At 55.1% G+C, this 20,334-nt stretch overlaps 1 protein-coding gene across 1 annotated transcript; it reads right to left on the reverse strand.

Annotated features, from left to right (window-relative positions):
• Positions 1–119: 119 nt before the first annotated feature.
• FRMD7 (FERM domain containing 7) lies at positions 120–18,541 on the reverse strand. Its single transcript, XM_044452803.1, has 12 exons — positions 18,485–18,541; positions 13,181–13,285; positions 11,156–11,198; positions 9,171–9,249; positions 7,645–7,742; positions 6,480–6,594; positions 5,422–5,569; positions 4,016–4,111; positions 3,595–3,758; positions 3,349–3,417; positions 2,382–2,457; positions 120–1,169 (listed from the first exon to the last, which is right to left on the reverse strand). The coding sequence occupies exons 1-12, from the start codon at positions 18,539–18,541 to the stop codon at positions 120–122; spliced, it is 2,100 nt and encodes a 699-aa protein (XP_044308738.1).
• Between the last annotated feature and the right edge of the window lie 1,793 nt (positions 18,542–20,334).

Raw genomic sequence — 20,334 nt, forward strand, 5'->3', positions numbered from 1 at the left:
ACGTTACTCGGGCCTGGGAAAACAGCAGCAGGCTGGGTCCTGTGGGTTAGGAGGGGTCTTCCTGCCCAGGAGCACTTGGCTGGACTTGGTCCTGAGTAGTGAAATAAAGGTTTCACGCCTTAAGTGAAATAATGGGACCCTCTCTGTGACGTTCGCTCATCCATGTTGGCGGTAGCCAAGCAAACCTCGTCATCCTCTCCCTCCAGTTGGAGGCTCCCGGAAGACAGCCGGACTCTTGCCCGGGGTGCCTTGACAGCTCTCCCATAGAGAGAGTAGTAGTCCGGCAAGAGGTCCGAATCCGAGTCGCTGGACTCTGTCCCACTGCCGCCAAAGCGTTCGGCAGCTCGCCGGGCTCTGGGAGGCTCCGGAAAGCCCTGCTGGGTCAGCACGAATTGCAGAATGTCCGCCTTCCTGCTGCTCAGGACAGGGCACGGTCCGAGCGGCCGGAACTCTGAGCCACAGGGGAACCGGATGGCCTTCATGTCCGACTGGCTCCAGGACCTCTTGGGCACCTGCTCCTGGGCACCGCAGGTGAAGGCCCCGCTGCCGTCCTCCTGCTCCATGCTGGCGCTGCTGAGATAGTTCGTCCTCGGCAGGGGCTCCGGCTCGGCCGCTCTCACTCTCGGCACACCCGGGCTTCTCCGCTGAGGCTTCGCGGGGGCCATGCCCAGGCTCCTGCCTCCAGCGGCTTCCTCCTCCAGGCCTGCGGTGCCATACTTTGGAAACTGCGGGGGCTTGTCTACGTAGAAGAAGACCTGGGGAGAGACAGTGTCCAAGGGGTAGGCAGTGGCTCTGCAGGGCACCTCTGTGTAAGCCAGCGGCCGCAGCGGCAGTGCCTCTGGCACGCTGCCAACAGACGTGCTTTTGCTGCTCCCGGCGAGCTTGTAGCTGGGCTGGAAGGAGGTAAGAGGGACCCTCTGCCCGTAGACGTCCGCGGGCTCCCAGTCTCGCTCCATCTCTGCGTAGACCAGCGGGAAGACGGAGCTGCTTTGGGAATGGGGCAGCAGGGTGGGATCGGCTTCCGGCTTGGAGCGCTCCAGCTCATCGGCGAAGATCACTTCCACCGCGGAGTTCCTCCGCCGGCTGTCCAGCGAGGGCTCAGAGGTGTGGATTCCGTTGGCACCGTGGTAGCCCCCCATCGTGCCATACACCAGGCGCAGGTCTTCCATCTGGAGGAGGAGGAGAATTCTCAGGCGGCTGGGCTCGAAGTGACAGCCTTTGCTTGATTGCAAAGGAACATTCAGCTCGCGCAGCTAATCTGCAAATGCTTCCGTGCAGGCAGCCTCTTTGGAGCACCCCCTCGGGGGGATGCACACCCCTTTATGCCATGGGGTTCTGCCTCCCCAGTTTGCCCATGCTCCCTAAGCCAGGTGGGGAATGCTTCAGCCACAGTGGTTCCCTGGGGGAGGTGGGCACACTCAAGTAGTGGGAGAGGCCCGCCTCCACTGCCAGCATACGGTTCACCTTGTGCTTCCCCAGAGAAAGTCCTCCGGGGCCGGAAGGACAGTTGGTCGGCAGCCCCTTCCCTGCCTGAAGGAGATGTCTCCCAGCCCTCGCCTGCGAAGAACTCCCTTCATCCTCGTACTTCCACCCTTTTGCAGTGCCCGTGTTCAGGTCCTCAGCTAGGACGGGAGTGGTGTGTTGCCCTGAGGAGCGGGACCAGCTGCCATGTCTGCTCTTCCCACTGGAAGAGGCCCAGGATGCAGCCCGACCCACCAGCATCCCTGACGGAGCGGTCCATGCCACTGCTGTTTCTCCAGGTATTTAGGAGGAATGTGCTTCCCCATAACTTCTATCCATTTGTTCACACCACACCTGCTCAAGAACAGAGCATGGCTCCCCCTTCCACCCTGCGGGTCTCCAAACACTGGAAGGCCATCTTCTGATCCCCTGCAGCCACTGGGAAGGTCACCGAGCTGCAGGGCAGCGCATCTGCAGGGGACCAGACCGGGAATGGCTGAGCTTAGGCCATAGGCTGCGTGTCACCTCGGCCATCACCGTTTCTGGCACCAGCTGAATCTGATGGTGGTGACCCGTGGTGGCTGGGTCCGAGCGGTTGGTCAACCAGCCAAGAAGCCGTCCTTGCTGGGTTCAGATGACATGAGAACCCGTGCCCGGCCAAGGTGGTTGCAAATCGATCAGCGCATGGCCAGGGTAGGTTTGGAGGCCCACCAACGGCCAGCCTCGTGGGCGACCTTGCCGGCACATGACCGGTGCCTCAGTCTTGCAGGGCTGTCCCCACAGGTGTCCAGAGACAGAGCTGGGTGAGTGAGGCCTTCCGTCGGTTGGGCTAAGGCCACCCCAGAACACACATGGGCCACCCGCGCCCGTTTCTTTCATGCGGTTCCCGCTCCATCACGACCCTCGCCGAAGTTACGTACTTGCTTGGAAACATCAGTGAGAAGGTCGGGGGATGACCGGCACTGCCTGTCATGGTACCGCGAGGGGTAGCGTTTCCTAGAATCCAGCACACAACACACAGAAAGGTGCACACTGGTTGTCGTCTCCTTCCAATACAAATCACTTCCAAGCACAAAGAACCCACCTCAGCGAACTGGCAACGTGCGATGGGCTCGGAATTGCCCCGATTATTTTCTGCAGACTCTGCCGAGCCTTCACTGGCACAGGGCCCCCACTCAGCCAGACCACAAGGCAGGCAGGGCGGAAAGGGCTTTAATTAAAATTTCAAAGGGGCGGTCAGTAAAGCCCTTGCTTAAATCTCTCCCCTTGACAAGAGCGGAACTTCAAAGCTCTTAACTTTGGCTGGAGGGTGGCAGATTATGACGCTGCCACTAACGAACGAGCCGGACAAAGCCACAAATCAATTATCAGCTCATTAAAATGTGAGGCATTCTACGACCAGCTTTTTTCCTCTGTGCAGGAAGATAATTTAGTTTGGATACATCATGGGAGGGATTTCTCCTTTGCCCAGCACAACTTGCATGTGCCAGCGGCAGGTGTTCCGCTCCCAAAGACCAGGGCCGGGGAGTCCACTGCGGTTGCCCCGCAGTTCTCCGGAAGCCACACGCCTTTCCCATGACCTTACCTACTTTCTCCAAACCCCCAATTTTTGGTGGCTTCCCAGAAATACCCCCACCCCACTTTTAAAGGGGTGATGCGGCTCGCCTGAGGTGTCCCAGTAAGAACTTTAAGCTAAACTCTGCAGGTGGTTTGGGCCCCTGGAGCACGTGGTTAGCCCTGGATCAGGCACTGCACACGTCTCCGTCCAGCAGCTTTGCTGAGGACAGTTCCAGCTCGCTCGCTCCCTCCATCCGTCTTTCCCTCCCTTGAAGCGAAGGAGGCCGTGGCAGAGCGGGGGGGGGGGTGGAGTGGCTGCACGGGGGTTACCTCTCAAAGGGCAGGCTCTTCAGCTTCCCCTTCGCCCCGTGCTCCAGCAGCTGCCTCTGGGTTCTTCCGCTGCCATTTAAGGACCAGAAACAGGTGAGGGCAGCTTGGCCTCCCAGCCCCCCCCCCCCCCCCCGCCTGCGCCCACCGGCGGGGCGCGAGCACCCACGTGCGGCACGGGGAAGACGCCGCACGGCGGGGCAGGAAGGCCGCTCCCTGTCGCCGCCCGGACGTTTGCCTGGCCTCTACCTGTAGCGGAAGCTGGAGCCCTTGCTGCAGAGGAGGGCTTTGGGCTTCGACTTTGGCTCCTCGGACAGCCGGAAGAAGGCGTGGTATTCCACGCACGTCTTCCAGAAAGCCTTGCAGGCGTCTCGGCTTGCCATGGTGAACTCGAGTGTATCTTTGCACAAAGCCTGTGGAGAAAGCCCGCGTCAGATGCGGAGTGCGAACGGGCACGGTTGCAAACAGCCTTTTAAGGATGTAACACTTCGGCCTGCGCGTGCACCCGAGCAAATCGAGGCAGCTCACACGGATCTCGCCCACTCCTTGGCTCCCCACACCGTTTACCCCACCCCAGCAGGTCTTGGGGGCACCGGGTGGCAGGACATCAGGACAAGGTATTGGGCTGCTTTGGGGCAAAACATCACGAAAGAAGCCACAAGGTGCTTACAGAAACGTTGGCATGAAGTTTGATCAGGAAATGCTTCCGTTTGAAACTCAGCTTGCGGATTTTGGACCAGTTGAAGGTGTTAATCTTGGTATTCCCCTGCAAATCAGAAAGTAAACCATGAATTGGGCATCGTGTGTAAGTTACAGGCAATGTGGCAGTAAATTTCTGTCCACTGTTGGTGTCATGCGCAACTCATTCCTCTAAGTTCAACAGTGAAAAATTAGGCCATGTCATTTACCAGTAAGCAAGAGAAATTGTGGTAGTGAATATTCCCACTGGGAAAACTACTTCGGTGGGAGTTGTTTCCTATTACTCCCGAGAACATTTAAAATAGGAATCTATGAATATGCACAGGATTTGCTCCGGACCTGATAATACTCAGAGTAGAGCCGTTGAATTAGTGGGACATAAGTTAGCCATGTATATGTTACTACATTCATATACCACCCGCAGCTGGAGCTCTCTCAGCACTTCACCACATTTCAAGCCACCCCTCCAGATTTCAACCAGGCCCAGCGCTGCTCAGCTTCCAAGATTGGGCAGATCAGGCCCCCTGTGCTATACAGAAGTTGTATAGGGACTTGTGTACATGAGGGAAGAACAAATCCATTGGCTTTCTGGTCCAAAAGAAAAGTGAGCTTTATTCAGGCTCCAGTTTCGGGTCAGAGCCACGTCTTGGACTACAGCTTTCAAAAATGATGCCACTGGCCCAGCTGGCTTGGGATGATGGGAGTTGGAGCCACGGATACCTGGACGGCCGCAGGTAGGAAGGAAATTGCAAATACTTGTTTGCATTCAATGCTGGGGAGACTGCTGTAAATTCTGTCTGACTCCTGCTTCCTCCCGGCCCTTAGGAATGGCAGCACCCACATCACACTGCAAGCACCAAGCCAAGCTATGCTGCGCAACTGCACTACCATGTAATTGCCCTCCAATTAGGCGGCTATTTTTGGCAGAAGATTACATGGTCAAGAGATGTCTTGCTGCTGGGTAACACCGAGTTCTGACAGTTCAGCAGGGTGGTTCACCAGGCGCAAACAGACAGGGACGCCCACATCAGAGGGCACGCGAGAGGCTCTGGCGGCAGGAGGGCTGCAGCGCAACACCAGCGAGCAGGGGAACTCAGAGGTGCTGCGAGAAGCAGGAATGCCTTCCGAGGCCTCGCCCTCGACCAGCGGACCTGACGGTTCGCTATGCTAGCTGCCCCAGTGCGCTTCGCCTGGAAGGCCCCCGGACGGGGGAGGCCTGCCTGAAGTCCGGCGAGAGGACAGGCTTGGTGAGACGCGGCCAGCTTGGAGCTGAGCGCCGCCCAGGGCCTGGGCGGAAAGCTGCACCTCCACACCGCAGATGCTCCCAAGGCTTGCGACTCCGCAGCCACTCCCCACACGTGACGCCTCCCTGCTTACCCGCAGAACCAGGACGCCCATGTGCGTGACGGCCAAGGTGATCTGGGTCCCTTCCCCGTCGCTGGCAGGGTGGGGCCTGATCCCATACATGTCCAGCTTTCTGGCTATGTCCAGGAGGTGTGCGTCGGATTCAGCGGGAGTTTTGCCTCTGGAAAGAAAAGGAGAGGAATACTGCCGGCTGACCCCCTTTGGAGCCCCCCGTGTCCTCCTCTCCGCAATTCCGATTCCATCGCTGGAGAAGCGGGGCATTTTTCGGCTCTCAAGTGGTGTCCCTCTTCTACCCCGGGGAACCAGTGGGGGCCAGTGCATCCTCCAGTCATGCTGGACAAGAACCTCCAGCACGCCCCAGCCAGCCAGCATCCAAACAAACTCTGGTCCAGGGGTGCCCAACCTTTTGGCTCCTCTGGGCAACACTGAAAGAGGAAGCACTGCCTTGGGCTGCACATTAAATACGGAAACACTGACACAAGCTGATGAGCGAAAAAAGGGTCTGTGCATAATTTTCGTGATACCCGCCACCACAGATAAGCAAAAGAGTTCTCACATCATCATCCTAAGAGAGCATACGTATGTTTATTTTATGTGACATCGTGCCATGACTTGGTCTACAAAGTTCACACCTGAGAACCACACAATCAAGTAACCGAAAAAAATCTCCAAATAAAATCTCATAATGTTTTAAGTAAGTTTATGATTTTGTGTTGGGCCGCATACATAGCCATCCTGGGCCGCATGTGGCTCGCAGGCTGCGGGTTGGACACCCCTGCTAGTCTCGTCCTTATGACTGCAGATGCGTAGTAGAAGGCACATAAAGTCTGTCAGGATTTCAGAAGCCAGAGGTGGATCGATCCAAGCCTAGGGTGGGGCAATGGAGTGGAAATGCAGCCCCCAGGAGGGCTTCGTTTCCAGAATAGTAAGGAAGGAATAAATTTTGGACACTTGCACCACTGGCCTAGTTTATACAATTTGCAGGATTCAGACTATCTCTGGATAGAACTTGGACTAATTTCAAACACAGGACAGAAGCACCCACAATATGGCTTCCCACTAAAACTTACACATGTTTCTTGTGGTAATGCATGATCTTGTTGGCCAAATTATCTTGGTTCTGCAGGTATTTGTGCATTTCCAGGTGCTTCCGATCTGTTTCTTCGTGGAAATCCCCCAGTGCAGCTGCAGCGGGAAAACAAAAAGAAAGAGAAAACTCCTTTGGAAGGCCATCAGTCTGCAAAGCACAGGGAGCAGGAGGGCATGGATATTTCTAGCTTATGGGATTCTTAAGACGTACATGCCCAACCAGACCTACGAGCAAAACAGTGGCTCTGAGGAGGAGTCCGTTAAGGAGGGCCAGCAGGAGTGGAATGGCAGGCCGCGGAAAGGCCGAGCATCTCACCTGTGCTACGGAAATCGGACACCTTGTCTCAAAGCTGGCCAGGAATGCGGTGGGGAGACCCGCTCCAAGGCACCAGCCAGATTTGCAGGCACAGCGGATTGGTGCCACAGCAGAGTTTGTTTAGATTCACAGTTTTAAAGAACGGCACTGTGGATCAGCCCCTTTTACAGCAGAGGAACACTGAGGCTCAGAAATGTATACTCTGCAGGCATTTGGCAAATAAGCGGGGCGGGGGGGGCTGGAGCCCCTCGGTGGGGAAAGACTCTGGAGGAGAACAAGGTGCCCTGTAGACTCCCAGGTTGGCAATCAGAAAACCAGACTCGCCTACTGCCAGTCGCTGCCGGCTGTGCCCACTGATCCTCTGGAAAGAGCTGAAAGACACTCATTTGCCTGGTGCAGCTCCTCTCGCTACCACCGGAGTTCCGTTACTTTTACTGCCTGGCATGCCTCCTTCTGCAAGGAATGCACGCCAGCTTAAGAGAGTCTTCTGCTCTCTGTTTTGACATCACAATGACACTGCGGGGTGGGTCAGGCTGAAAGCGGCCCAAAGCCCCCCAGGTGGCGTCCCGGCTGAGCGGGGTCAAAAACTCAGACCTCCCAGTTCACAGCCGACTCCACCCTCGTGCCCATTCCACCAGCGAACAAGTGCCCACGCAAAAAATGCCAGATAGTCTGTGAAGCAGAGACACGGCGGAGTAAACAAAACCCACTCGTCTAAAGAGCCCAAAGCCGCTGAAGGCTTTTTCTCTGTGAATGTTCCTAATTCCCCCGTGAAGCCATTGCTGGTGGCATCCCCAGAATGAATCCCGTAGTTCAATGATGCATCGTACCCTGCAAAAGGTGTGACACTATCAGAGTAGAGCTGTTGTCGCTGCAAGGAAGTCTTCCGCACGCCAGGTCCTTCTTGATTTGGAGTGTGAACAGGTACCTACAAAGTACGGCAGAGATGTTGCTGACGCCAGGTTCTGACATTCCCCCACTACACCCCGTACGAGAGAGAGGGAACGTGGCAGATCCTCGTGGTGCCCTCATCCCTTCTTCCACTGGGAATCTGTTTGCCGCAGCACACGTGTGTCTGTGCACACCGCAGCCCGTGTTTGCCACCTGCTTTCAGGGGGATTACGCTCCCATGACTGGCTCCAGACATCATGAGATTCCATGCAATGTTAATTACCTGCAGCAAAATCTGGAGTCTTGAGGATGCTAGTTTATGGCTCTCACTGATGCGTGGATTGACTTAAAAGAAGTATCTTTGTGCTCAGATCACCAGTAGAATATACACTTAACAGAGAAATTTAGCAAAGCACTGCACAGGACATAAACAGTTACCATAATGCAATATAAAATAGTAAAATGCAGGCTTTATTCTTGTGCAAAAGGAGGAGCAGGTTTTACAAATCATGGATGAGTTTCAAAGTGCCTCCAGAGGGCTGGAAACTGCCTGACCCCCTCCCCTCCTGGGTCTCCAATTTCATCCGCCATGGTCCAAACATTTTGAAGTCTATTCTTGAACGTAAGGATTTGTGTTTTACACACACACACACGGAATTCATGTGACACAGCTGTAAAAGGAAGATGCATATACCTATCTGGCCCTTCCTCCTACACACTGAAGAATACAAACACACCTTACGCCTCATTCTGGGTGTTCGGTTTGCTGGGCTGGATTCTCCCGGGGGACACTGCCTTCTGGGAGCAAAGCCCATCTGAAAACCACTTTTAAGTAAAACTGCAACATGAGGCACGGCCTGCCGAAAGCTTCTCTGAGGGAGCAATCCCCTGGAAGGGGCAGGAAAGAAATATCAATCCTAAGCAGGAAGACACTGTCTGACCGGCCCTAGGAAAACTCATGGCACCGTCTCTGGCCTCGAAGCATGCTCCCAGGTCGGAGGGACTCTGCACTGGGAGCACCCCGCTCCCGGGGCTGGCTGTGGCTCTGCAGCCGCACAGCCGACCTCGGAGCCAGTGCTGGGAAGGGGAGGCGGGGGGCTCCACCGGGAGGCGGCATTCTGGCAGCGCCTCCGTTCCCCGCTAGGAGCCGTCTGAAGGCACCAGCCCCACAGTTTGGGAGAAACAAGGGCCTTGCTCCCAGCAGATCCCAGTCAGCACTGCTGGTTGCTGAGACAGAGCCAGCGTTGGACCCTAAGGCTGCTGCAGGGCAGGGGAAGGGCGGGGCTGACCCTCACCCTCTACGTTCAGAGGGATCTGGGCAGCCACCATGAATGGCGCTGCCCATCTCTAGGGGCTAAAATCCTCATTCACACGTCCAAAGAAATCTGTGTCACCAAGCCAGCAAGGAAACAATTTCTGAATGAAGCAGCCATGCCAAAAAAACAGCCAGCGCAAAGAACAGTACCTCGTCAGCTCTTCTCTCAGATGACCCGGATCCACTGGGAAAAATTTCACCATAAATTTGAAAAGAATCTCCTTAGGATCTTAAAACATAACATCTTCATAAGTTTGGTTTCAAAAGTCTGTCGGGAACATTTACATATTTCTGCAGTTATACAGCTTGTGGAATCAGTGTGGGAACTGCGACCCCTTCTCTGCACCCAGCACCAATCCTGCCCGGGTCTAGTTGCTGCTCTGGCCAGCAACGTATTAGCAATTGTAGGCTGCATTTAAATGATTTCCCGCCTGTTGTCCATTTGCAAGGAACCCAAGGCAAAGGAGGAGGCCAGGCTGAGTGCCAGTGACAGGGCCAAGGTCACCCGGGGTCATGCTGGCCATGTGGGAACTAGCACATGGGACCAACCACTACACAGCACTGCCCCTCTTAACTTTTCCATGTCCACCACCATTGCCATTTCCAGCAATAAGTGCAAAAACGTTTGGTCTTCACTACTGAGGTGACTTGCACTGGGGAAGCCAATCTGTTCTTGGGGTGGGAAACCACCAGAGGTGATGTGGAAGGGCAGCAATGTGTAGTGGTCAGAGTGCCAGGCTCAGGATCTCACTGACTCTCAGCCTGACCTACCTCACAGGGGTGTAGTGGGGATAAATAAGGTGGCGAGCAGAAGGGCCGTGCAGCTTGCCTTGGACTCTTTGCCAGTTGAACAAATGGACGGGCAGACAATCCGAGGTCAGGGATTCCCCATAATTTTAAAAACTCTGGCCAACTGGATTCAGAATGAGAGGGAATGAGGGAGGGACTGGTTGTCCCGCTCGTGACAGATGCGGCTGGGCAAAAAAGATGGACAAATGGCCCACTGAGGCAGGACACCGCTGAGGGTGGCCACTTCCTGCATTCCAAAAAAGGGGAGAGAACTGTCCCCCCTTTGCCCGTGTGCATTTTCACACTTCGGCTTAGTGCTGGGCATAACAACTGCAATTCATACAGAAATAAAACATGCTTCACGCTAGAGCAACCTTCCGGTGGTTCTTTACCAGTTAGCCAGACTCTCCACCTAGTCTCACACTTCTTTAGAAAAAACGTGGCTTTTTCCTCCAGCAAATGGGAGGAATATGTAAATATTTAGGAGCAATAACAGCAGGGTTATACTGATGTGGAGACCATCTAGCCCTGTACTGTTGACACGGCCTGGCAGCCGCAGATCTCCCGGGTTTTGCATAGGGTTCTCTCTACGCTGCCTGGAGATGCTGCCAAGATGAAGTCTGGGTCTTTCTGCATGGAATGCAGGGGATTGTTAGAGTCAGTGCAGCGCAGGGCCACAAGGTTGGTGGCCGGTTTGCAGAGGATGCCGTATGAGGCGAGACTGAGGGAACTGGGCCTCTTCAGCCGGGAGAAGAGGAGACTCAGAGGGGATATGTTGGCGACATGCAGGTATGTGAGGGGGTGCCACATGGAGGTGGGTCGAGACCTGTTCTCCCCTGCAGAGGAAGGCGGGACGCACTCCAACGGAACCAAGCCCAGGGAGCCAAGGTTTCGTTTGGATGCCAGGAAGCACTTCCTGGCAGTCGGGACCCCGAGGGTGTGGAATGGGCTTCCACGGGAGGTTGTTGTGGCCCCATCGGTGTGGGTGTTCAAGGATAGCCTGGACATGCACATGGTGGGCATGTCATGAGTGGAGCTGGCCGGAGCCGGGGGTCAGACTAGATGGCCCAGGAAGCCCTTTCTGACTCGTTCTGTTTCTATCTATCTATCGCAGAGCTGAGCTTGCTCCCCTTACAGAAAAATTAAGATCCTAGCCCTCATAAATAAAGCTCTGATTTAAACCAGAACCGAATCAGAATCAGCCCAGTATTGCCAACACTGACTGGCAGGCGCAGCTCTCCGGCACATCAGGCAGGAGTTTTCCCTGCCCTACCTGGAGATGCTGGGATTGCATGCAAGACAGACGCTCAGTCACCGAGCAAGGATTCCGCTCCCTTTTGACTTACTTTTTATCTGCTTTGTGATGGGCTTGAGAAGTTCCAGCCAGGCCTGCAAGGACACAAACATTAGCTGATGAAGCACATCAAACAACCAGGTTGCTTCTGGCCCAGTCTACGCACTCTGGGGAATTGGGGGCCGTAGCACAGGCGCAGGCTCCCTGCGATGGCGCTTCCCCCGTGCGGACGTCACCCCCAGTCTCTCTGCAAGTGGAAAGGCAGCATGTCCAGGGAAGGCTCCGCCAGGCCCCCTCCCTGCCACGCCACTTGTTCCTTTGCAGGGGCGTTTCTTTTTCAACGCAGGGGAACATGCAAAAGAAGGCAGGCTCCCCCTGTGCACCCTGAGATGGTATAGTCCAGCCTTCTGCTCCCACCCTGGCAGACAGACGATGCGGCCGAGTGTGTCTGCGGACCGATGCAGACCGCAGTGCAAGGTGCTCCTGGAATGGTTTCCCGAGGGGGAAAAGACCCCCTGGGCGGATGGCCAGCGAGGCGCACGTGAAGGCTCTCCTCTTGCTCCGCCGCACTCCAGCGGGGGAACGAAGCAGGGGGCAGTAGCGGCCCCCGCAGCTGCCTCGATGGGGAGCGCCTGGCCACCGCTGCCCGCCCGGGGGCGTCCCCACCTGGGCGTCTGCGTGGCCGTGGCAAGGCACCCCCAGGCCGAAGGCAGCTCATGCTAGCCCTCAAAGGGGGCTTGCGGCTTTTCTCCCTCAGTGTATTCTTATTTTCCTGGTAAGAAAGGGAAAATGGAAGAGGCTGTGCGGAAAGGCCAGCAGGCGATCAGTGGGAGAAGATGCCTGGACACCCCTCACCCCCACCCCCCGCATGGCATGAATGGGGCAGAGCAACAGTGCCATTAAAGCCTTGTCTGGAATAAGCTGGTTTTTAGCCGAGAGGAGGAAACGGAGACCAAAGGACCACAGGTCTGAGCGCACGCATGCGCACGCGGGGCGGGCAGAGGAACGACTTACAATACATGAGAAAGGGGAAGCACTGGGGAGGCCGCGGAAAAGGCATCTGCGATTGTGTCGAGCATGTGCTTTTCTTGCCAAACGCAAGCCACCAACAAACAACAAACACGTCAACAATCACACAAAAGCATCACTCTGGAAAAAAGAAAACCAATTCAAGATGTCTTAAACCTCCAAGCCCAAGCAGGGAGCCAGCGCTAAACCGCCACCCAGCCAGCCTCTCCCAGAAGGCTCACCGTGCAGGGAAGTGCTGGGGCCGTGCCTGAAAAGGCCCTGCTCTTTGTGCTCACCCAGCGCGTCTGGGGGGCAGAGAGCCCGGCCCAGGCTCCTACTGTGCACTGGCTTGCTTGGGAGGACGGACGTGAGCGGAGGAGGCCCTCTCGAAGTCGCCCAGAGCACCCCTGGCCAGGGCAGCCTAGCTCCCCTGCCTGGTCCAGGTGGGCAGGTGGGCTATGCAAACGAGGCGAGCAGGACAAGAAATGAAGCCCTGCTGGCTTGCCGCTGTGGGATGAAGGGCCATGGGCTGCACACGGGCCGGGAAAGCAACCAAGGCCGTGCTGCTAGGCTCCTGTGCAGCACTGCGGTCCCAAACGCAGCTCGGGAGCCATGGGGAGGCTGAGCAGTGGCGGAGAGGCGGACCGAATTCAGCCGTGCTTGCAGAATTCTGCTTCTCTGTTTGTCGTAACGTTTATAGACTGGCCCATTCCCACGGGCCTTGAGCGGCTCCCGCGCCCCGAGTGGCGGCATGGCGGGGCTGCACACAGTTCGTACCAGTTCAGAATACCTGGAGGGGCTCTCCACATTTTCTACTTATCTAAACATTCCAAGAATCCATGAAGTTAGCACGCTAGCATGTCAGGGGAGGGCACTAACCTAGCCTTCTCCCCGATATGCTAGATTTCTATGTGCAGGGATTTTAAAATTCTTTTTTGGAGATACTCTCTGCCTTCCGCAGTGCTGCTAACACCCCCATTAGCAGTCCGAAGTGCCTTCCGTGATGTTTCAAGGGAGCGATCTGAAATGGTCTCGGGGGGGGGGGGGGGGGCAGAATGTCTCCACTTACAGTATGCCCTGCAGAGCTCCAAAACTCCAATCCAAAATATTCCTTTTCTGTGAGGTTCAAGTGGCTGCAGCTCAGGTTGAACAAAGTTCTACCAGATGATTTTTGCTATTAGAGAAAAGCAGGGGAGAAGGGAGGGAGGGAGGGAAGAGGGCAGGTGGAAAAGACCCAGGGGATAGGGTGAGACACATCATTTTATATCAGAGTAAGTAGATCTTAACAGCTTCCCATTCTTTAAAAAAGCCCATTTTTGAAAGGCAAACTTTGCACACATGCAGCGCCAGACGCGCCCTGGGCCAGGCATGTGCCTCCGCTCACGACGCCTGGCTTGCTCTTCTCGTCTCGCCACCCTCGCGGTCCGGGCGCGAGTGGGTGGGGGGCTGAGCAGGCTGCATGATGAAGAGGAGGAGCTGCTGCGCCGCTGCGCCCCTGCTGGGCCAGCCGCCACCCCAAATCACTTTCCAGTTCCTACAGCGGCAACCACAAGGGTCCAGATCCGGGTGCTACCTGCAGACTGCCGAGCAAACCGAATCATTGGGAACGCCGGGCGGAGAGCAACAGAGTGAAGCGCAGCAGGGATAAGTGCCAAGCCCTCCACTCAGGAATGAGAAACGGAACAAGACGGGGGACGCTTGGCTCGACAAGCTGCAGAGGAGGAGGATCCCGGGGTTGCTGCAGATCACGAGCTGAACATGAGCCAGCCATGTGAGGCAGCCGCGAAAAGGGCAAGTGCTGTTTTGGGCTGCATTAACAAAACACAAAACACGGGAAGTACCGGTGCCCCTGTGCTCAGCACTAGTCCGACCTCACCTGCAGTCCCGGGTCCAGTTCTGGGCACCTGAGTTTTAAAAAGATGCAGAAAAGCTGGAAAGGGTGCAGAGGAAGATGCAGGCACTGGAGGCCAAGCCCTGTGGGGAAAGACTGGGAGAACCGGGCATGTTCATCTCAGGAAGAGAAGACCTGAGGCTGAACCTGAAGAGATGGGACAGCCCTCTGCAGGTAGCTCAAGGGCTGCCACAGAGGGGAAGGAGCAGACCTCTTCCCGACTATTCCAGAGTGCAGGACACGGAACAATGGACTTAGGTTAGAAGAAACCAGATTTAGACTAGATGCCAGGAAAAAGCTCCTCACCTGAGGAGTACAACAATGACATCTATTACCTGGAGAGGCGGTGGGCTCTCCCTCGCTGGAGACATCCAGAAAGCGTCTGGACAGCCACCTGAGTGGGAGGGTGTGGCGTGGTGTCCTGCAGCAGCAGCAGAGGCTGCACCGGATGGCCTGCCCGGCCCCTTCCAGCCCTGCTCTTCTGGGGCCCTGCGAAAGCAGCTCTTCCAAAGGGCATCTGCTTGGCTCCATTTCTTCCCAATGGCCCCTTGCCCACTCTCTGGCCCGGCTCTGGACCTCTGCCTGACAGCCCCCGCAGCAGGCCTCACGGCACTGGGGGCACAGAAGAGGACACCCCCACCTTCCTCAGAGGGGCCCAGGCACCCGGGGGCCTCGCCACGGAGGGACAGGGCTAGCAGCCAGCAACGTGGCAGAAGCCGTGGCAGCGCCCGAGTTGCCTCTTGGGGCAGGAGGCTGATACAGGGATACAGTCTGGAAGGGACACCACAACTGCCGGTTGTGCCTTTCGAAATGCAAGCTATTCAGACAATGAAGCTGCACTTCCGGCTGCAACCAACAACAAAGAGCGAGAGCAGGTTAGAGGTCCAGCTATTCCTTCCTTGCATCGGCTTGGCTCCAGAGGTCTTCATAAAAGAGCTCACATCCAGGTCTGTTAAGGCTCCTTGGAGGCATTTTCAGGCAAGGGCTGGGGTTGATGTCTTACAAGCCCATACTTTTTTGTTAACTGATAAGAAAATGCCTCCAGCCCTGTGAAACACGAAAGCCTTACTCACGGGAAAGATTTGGGCACGTGCCAGCTGATGCCACCAAGCTACCCATGGCCTGGGCCCAGTTTCATTAAGTGCCGCAATTCATGCTGTGCAGAAGCAATTAAGCATCATTCAGTGTGGAGAACATGGCCGGGCGTTAAAAAGCTGGGGATTCTGAGCACTTTTACGACAACAATGGGAAAAGCTGCTTGACCTTCCCATCTTTAAGGTGTAAACAGACAGGCCTTGAGTGTTAAACCTTGAGTGCTTCTAGAAAGAGGAAAAAAGGAGAAAGGAGAAAAATGTAGCTTGTGCCAAGACCGGGAGGAAAACTCGCACATGCTGCACAAAACGAAGCTAGGCGCAATTTCACATAAGCTCTCAATTCCTTAAGCTCCAATGACACCTTCCCGTACCTCTTGCATCTTTTTCTGCCCCTGACAATGTCTACCATGGGGGTTTTGGGGTGAGTGCATTGGGGCAGCTGTGGATAAGCCCTGTTTTGCATCAAGGGCCGGAACCGTTGCTGGGGAAGAGGGGCCAGGCAGTGATGGGGCACGAGCAAGGAAGCTTCCTCAGTGCCCCATAGCAGGCTGGCCCTTTGTCAGGGAAGCTGCCACGGCTGTTCCTCAGATGCTCTTGTCATTCTGGTGGCTGCTCCCGAGGAAATTGCAGGGTTGCTTACGCTCTGTGCATTGTGCTCAACGTGAAGCGTACATGCTAACATTTTGCAGATAATCCCTCGTTGCGTCCAACGAGCTTCAAATTACTACCCCTGCACACGAAGCCAGCTGCGAAAGTGACAGGGTAATAACAGCATTCTCTCAGGGCTGTCCCGATTCCCTGCCAGTGGCTGGGTCGCAGGGGCGGTTAAGTCAAGCAGGGCTGTTCACTCCTCCTGCGCGGGAATAGCGGGGTACCGCGTTGAAGAGCAGAGCGGAGCGGAGCGGAGCGAGGCCGGCACAAGCGTGCCCCAGGTTCTGGTTCCAACAGGGACGCGCCAGGCTTCCAGGCGTGAGTTTCACATGGGCAGCAGCTCATTTCTCATAGAGAACAGGAACATCTGGCGTGTGCAGATGCCAAGTTCGTCCCAGGCATCAGGCCAGCCAGTCAACTGCCTGGGACCAAGCAAGCTTCCTTAGCTGTCCCCGCAGGAGTTGGCCCGCCGCTTCGGGACACAGCTGTGTTGCACTGCAGGTTACCTGGAGAGGTGCGCAGCATCCCCACGTCCTCCTCCCTTGCTTTTCCTTGGTGGGGTGGACAATGCAGACCCCCCATCCTAGCCTTCAGATCCACCCCAAATTGCCACCGTGCTGCAAGGAGTGGGCCCCTTTGGAGAAAGCGCTGGCTTCTGATGTGCTTGCCACGAGAGCAAGCTGCGGCACAGGCCGGGAGCTCTGCTTCGAAGTAAAACGGCCGCCTTCTCTCGCTGCAGAAATTCAGCAGCAATTCCGTGGCAGGGAGGACTTCTGGGGGGGCAAATGGGCACTGGGCCTTGTGAAGCAGTGTGGTCCTAGGCTAGGGAGCGCCCTGCTGCAGGCCTTCACCGGGGGCCCTTCCGGGGCTCCACTGCTCTAGGCACGCCCAGCTGGCGGCTGCATGGGCAAGCAACGCTAGAAGTGAAATTCACGTTGGACAAGCCTACACACCTCCCAGAGGGAACTACTTCCAGGGCCAGTCCACCCACGGGATGCTGACCGTGTGGCAAAACATCAGTCAGTCAAGGAGCGGAAGGCACCAGGAAGCGCCACCAAATCCACACGTGCCCTTCCCAGGTTACACGCGGACAGGGAGACCGTCGGTTGCACTTCCTCCCCCTCTGACTTTGTGCAGTGCCCAGCCCTCCAACTGGTGCGTCGCTACCCCAGGAAGGGAAGCTGCGCCCGAGTGGGCAGCCCTCCGCGGGATCCGGACCTGGGCTTCCCTTGCCAGACACCCAGGCACACACGCACTCGCTGCCTCCATGCAGACGACAGGACGCAGCCGGCTTTTGCCAGCACTGGCGCAGGCGTAGCTCAAGCAGCCTGCTGGGCCCAGAAGCTGCAGCGTCCTTTAAGGATGCATGCCACCCACATTTCCACCTGAATCCCACTTCCCGGCCCTGAAGTTCCCTCCCCTCCACCCAGGCACCCAATAATACCCTCCCAAGCTCCGCCAGCTCCCCTGCCTCTGCCGCAATCCCAGTTGCATGGCGGATCTGCTGGAAATGTGTCCAGAGGCAGCCTGCTCATTGCAGGCTTGCTAATTCAGGTCCTCATTTATTGTGACCATTCAGCATCAAATGCATCGTATGCCTAGGAGGGGTTTTGGTGGTTTGAAAAGGAAAGGTTCAAGCCAGGGCCTTAATGGAACCTGTTTGTTACAGTCCGGAGCTAAAGTGCTCCAGATATCAGGGGCTAATAGGGATAGGAAAATGGAAACCCAGAGATGCCATCACTCCATGGATAATTGGCTGAAATGCTGCACATTTTCTATGGATAACAACAAGATGGGATTGTCGCACTGTGATCTGGTTTAAGTTTCTGCTTCCCGGCACTTCTTAATAATAAAAGAGACCTTTTAAAGCTCTGCAGCAACCTACTTCTACCAAGATGCTTACTAAAGCCATCATTAAGAAGCAAATATTTTGCAGTACCAACACCACACTCTGGTAAACTTCCAGTAGTAAAGCCAGACCAGTTCCTTTCCCATTGTTCCTAATTTAAAGCTTTTTAACTTCTTAAAAACAGAACATCATACATGCTTCTGAAAGTGCAATTCTTCATAGAAAAATAAAACAGGTACGGAATGTTTCCAAGATGTTGAAAAAGCACCCGCACACCTCATTGTTAGTAGAATAAGGAAATCACCCTGCAGAGGTAACTGGGTTTGAAATGAATACATTTTAACCTGCCTGCTTTCTAAAACACCCCTTTTCAAATAAGCTCTCATGTAACCGGATCCTTAAAATGTTTAAGAAGAGGTCTGAAATTGTTGACAGAGGAAAGAAGGACAATTAAACACTTCACAAGCTTTAACTGGAGTACAAATAACCGATCTAGTTGGAAATTCCACTTCAGACTTACTATGTTAATATGCATTGTGCCAATTTAGTCATAAATATTATAAAGGAAGTGAGGCTTCTCCCAAGAAAAAAAAACAAAAAATTTGCTTTCAAAAGAAAACAATTTAGGGCTGGCACAAAGTCAACCTCTGTAATAAGGTAAAAACCACCGCCTTGGAAAAACCAGTCAGCTGCATTGTTAAGGAGATACTTTGTCATATACCAAGCCCCAAGTGCTCAGGAAATACCTTTCGATGCCCAGAGCTCACCATCCATCCCCGATTCCTGTTTTTTCAACTAAGTCAAATGTAGAAATGGCCACAGAGCTAAGAAAAGTCAAGACCCAGGGGTGATGAGAACAGCCAGTTAAGAAAGAGAGGATTGACTTACATCGACGACAAAGATCTTCTGGGAGTCATCCAGAAATTGGACTTTAAGATGCAGCATCCTTGGGCAAGGGGCTGAGCAACCGGCAAGCTCTCGATGCTCCGAGATGCTCGTGGGCAGAGCCTGCCTTCTAATCCACGCAGAATTTCCACCTCCGCAGGAAGATCGGGACTGGAGTCAGAGAATCTGGAGCAGACTTTTGCAATGCAGTGGTGCCCTTTGTTTGCAGCTGGATGAATAAACCCGTGTGTGGCACAGCGCATTTCAGCGGGGCCACTCTGGATTCCAGCTAAGGGCTGCTCTTCATGCTTGCACTGAGGAGGCAGCTAGGATTGCTGAATCAGTTAAGATCGCAGGCGACCACATCTTCCTTCTTCAATGCTAGGCTTGTTCTGGCTCAAGAATGAGATTTCAAAACTTGCTGCCTGAACCTACCTAAGCTACTGTTCCTGTTGCTTTTTCCCCAAAACATGAGGACTACAGACTTAAGGAAGACATCTGATTTGAGCTGTGGGCCAGGGTTTGGCAAAGGGGTTGACTTTCCTCCTCCTTTTTGAGGATACCTGGCGGGGCCGTGTGGGTGCCGCTTTGGAACTCAGTGGTTGTGTTGGGTCCCCAATGTTCCCCAGGCTACGCTTTCCCCTGGTGAGCTCGCCAGGATAATGTGCTGGTGCTGGCCTCCCTCGCCTATGGCAGCCCTCATGCCTCCCCACCAGAGACAGGGGACCCAGCCTCTCCTCCTTCCCCGAAGGAGAGGCTGGACGGGGGTAGACAGGAGGGCCAGAAGCCAGAAGGGACTCCGGTGAAGCTGCACTTCCTTGGCAACCTAAGTGTTCCCTGATGGTTCTGGGGCATTTAAAAGTATCCCAGTTTCTGCTTGGTGCAAATGTTCTGGTTAGCAGATGTTTGCCCTAAGTACCTCATGTGGAGTGTGCTTCAAGGGGTGTCAGAATCCCAGAATCTCAATTTGAGAATAAAACTCGGGTTCGTGGGAAAGACCAAGCGTCCAGACCATCTGAGGCTTTATTGTTTTACCCCAAGGTTCCCGCGGTACTCACGAGAACGCATGCTGCATTACCGGGCAGGCAGAGGTGAACTCCGCTGCAAAGCTTCAACACCATTACAGGGCATTTATAGGTACACAGGCACAGGGCAATCGATGACAGAATGCAGGGATTGCAATAAGGTTCTGAGGTCATCACATACAGAACAGATAAAGGAATGTCAGTCAATCACACTGTAACAATGAGATTACAGTATTTCTAATTGTCTGCATTGACACTAGTTCAGCAGCTTGAACCCATCCCCAGGTCTGCTCGGACAAGCAAATTCAAGCTACTAGAAACTATTCATGATTAGCTCTGACCCGCCCCCCCCCATCTCGACTCTAGACATTCTGCATGATCAGGGCACATGCAGCCCTCTGGGCTATCAAAAGATTATTGTAAACTGAATTCCAAGAATGACTATTGACAATGTATATTCAGGCTAAAATAGCCTACAGCTAAAGGTGAGAGAAAGGAGGGAGGGGGAGCCATTTTAAACAGTGGCAGCTTGGTTTTGAGAAGGAAGACAAGACTTGATCCCAAAGGCACACAGGAGTAATGCTTTTCAGACAGGATTTATCCAAATTTTCCCAACAACGGAGGCCGCTGGGCAGGGCTCCCCGCGTGCATTGGATAAAAGGGGTGGGTCTTCCCGCTCCAGCGCCTGTTCGCGTGGCCCCCACAAGACGGTGCAGGCACGCGCGTGGCTGCGCCCCCCGGCCGGCCGGCTAGAGCAGGCGCCTCCGGCCACGCCAAGGCCCTCGGGGGCGGGGGGCGGGGGGGGGCCCTGCCCGAGGATGGGCAGGA

Source organism: Varanus komodoensis, unplaced genomic scaffold (genome assembly GCF_004798865.1).
Source record: "Varanus komodoensis strain SLA01 unplaced genomic scaffold, ASM479886v1 scaffold74, whole genome shotgun sequence".
Classification (NCBI taxonomy): domain Eukaryota; kingdom Metazoa; phylum Chordata; class Lepidosauria; order Squamata; family Varanidae; genus Varanus; species Varanus komodoensis.

Coding starts and splice junctions, on each gene's coding strand:
- FRMD7 (XM_044452803.1), bottom strand. CDS start 18,541: ATGCTGCATCTTAAAGTCCAATTTCTGGATGACTCCCAGAAGATCTTT. Junction 6,595..7,644: donor AGTGTCACACCTTTTGCAGG/GTACGATGCATC, acceptor TTCCCGCTGCAG/CTGCACTGGGGGATTTCCAC. Junction 2,458..3,348: donor AAGAGCCTGCCCTTTGAGAG/GTAACCCCCGTG, acceptor GCTGGATTCTAG/GAAACGCTACCCCTCGCGGT.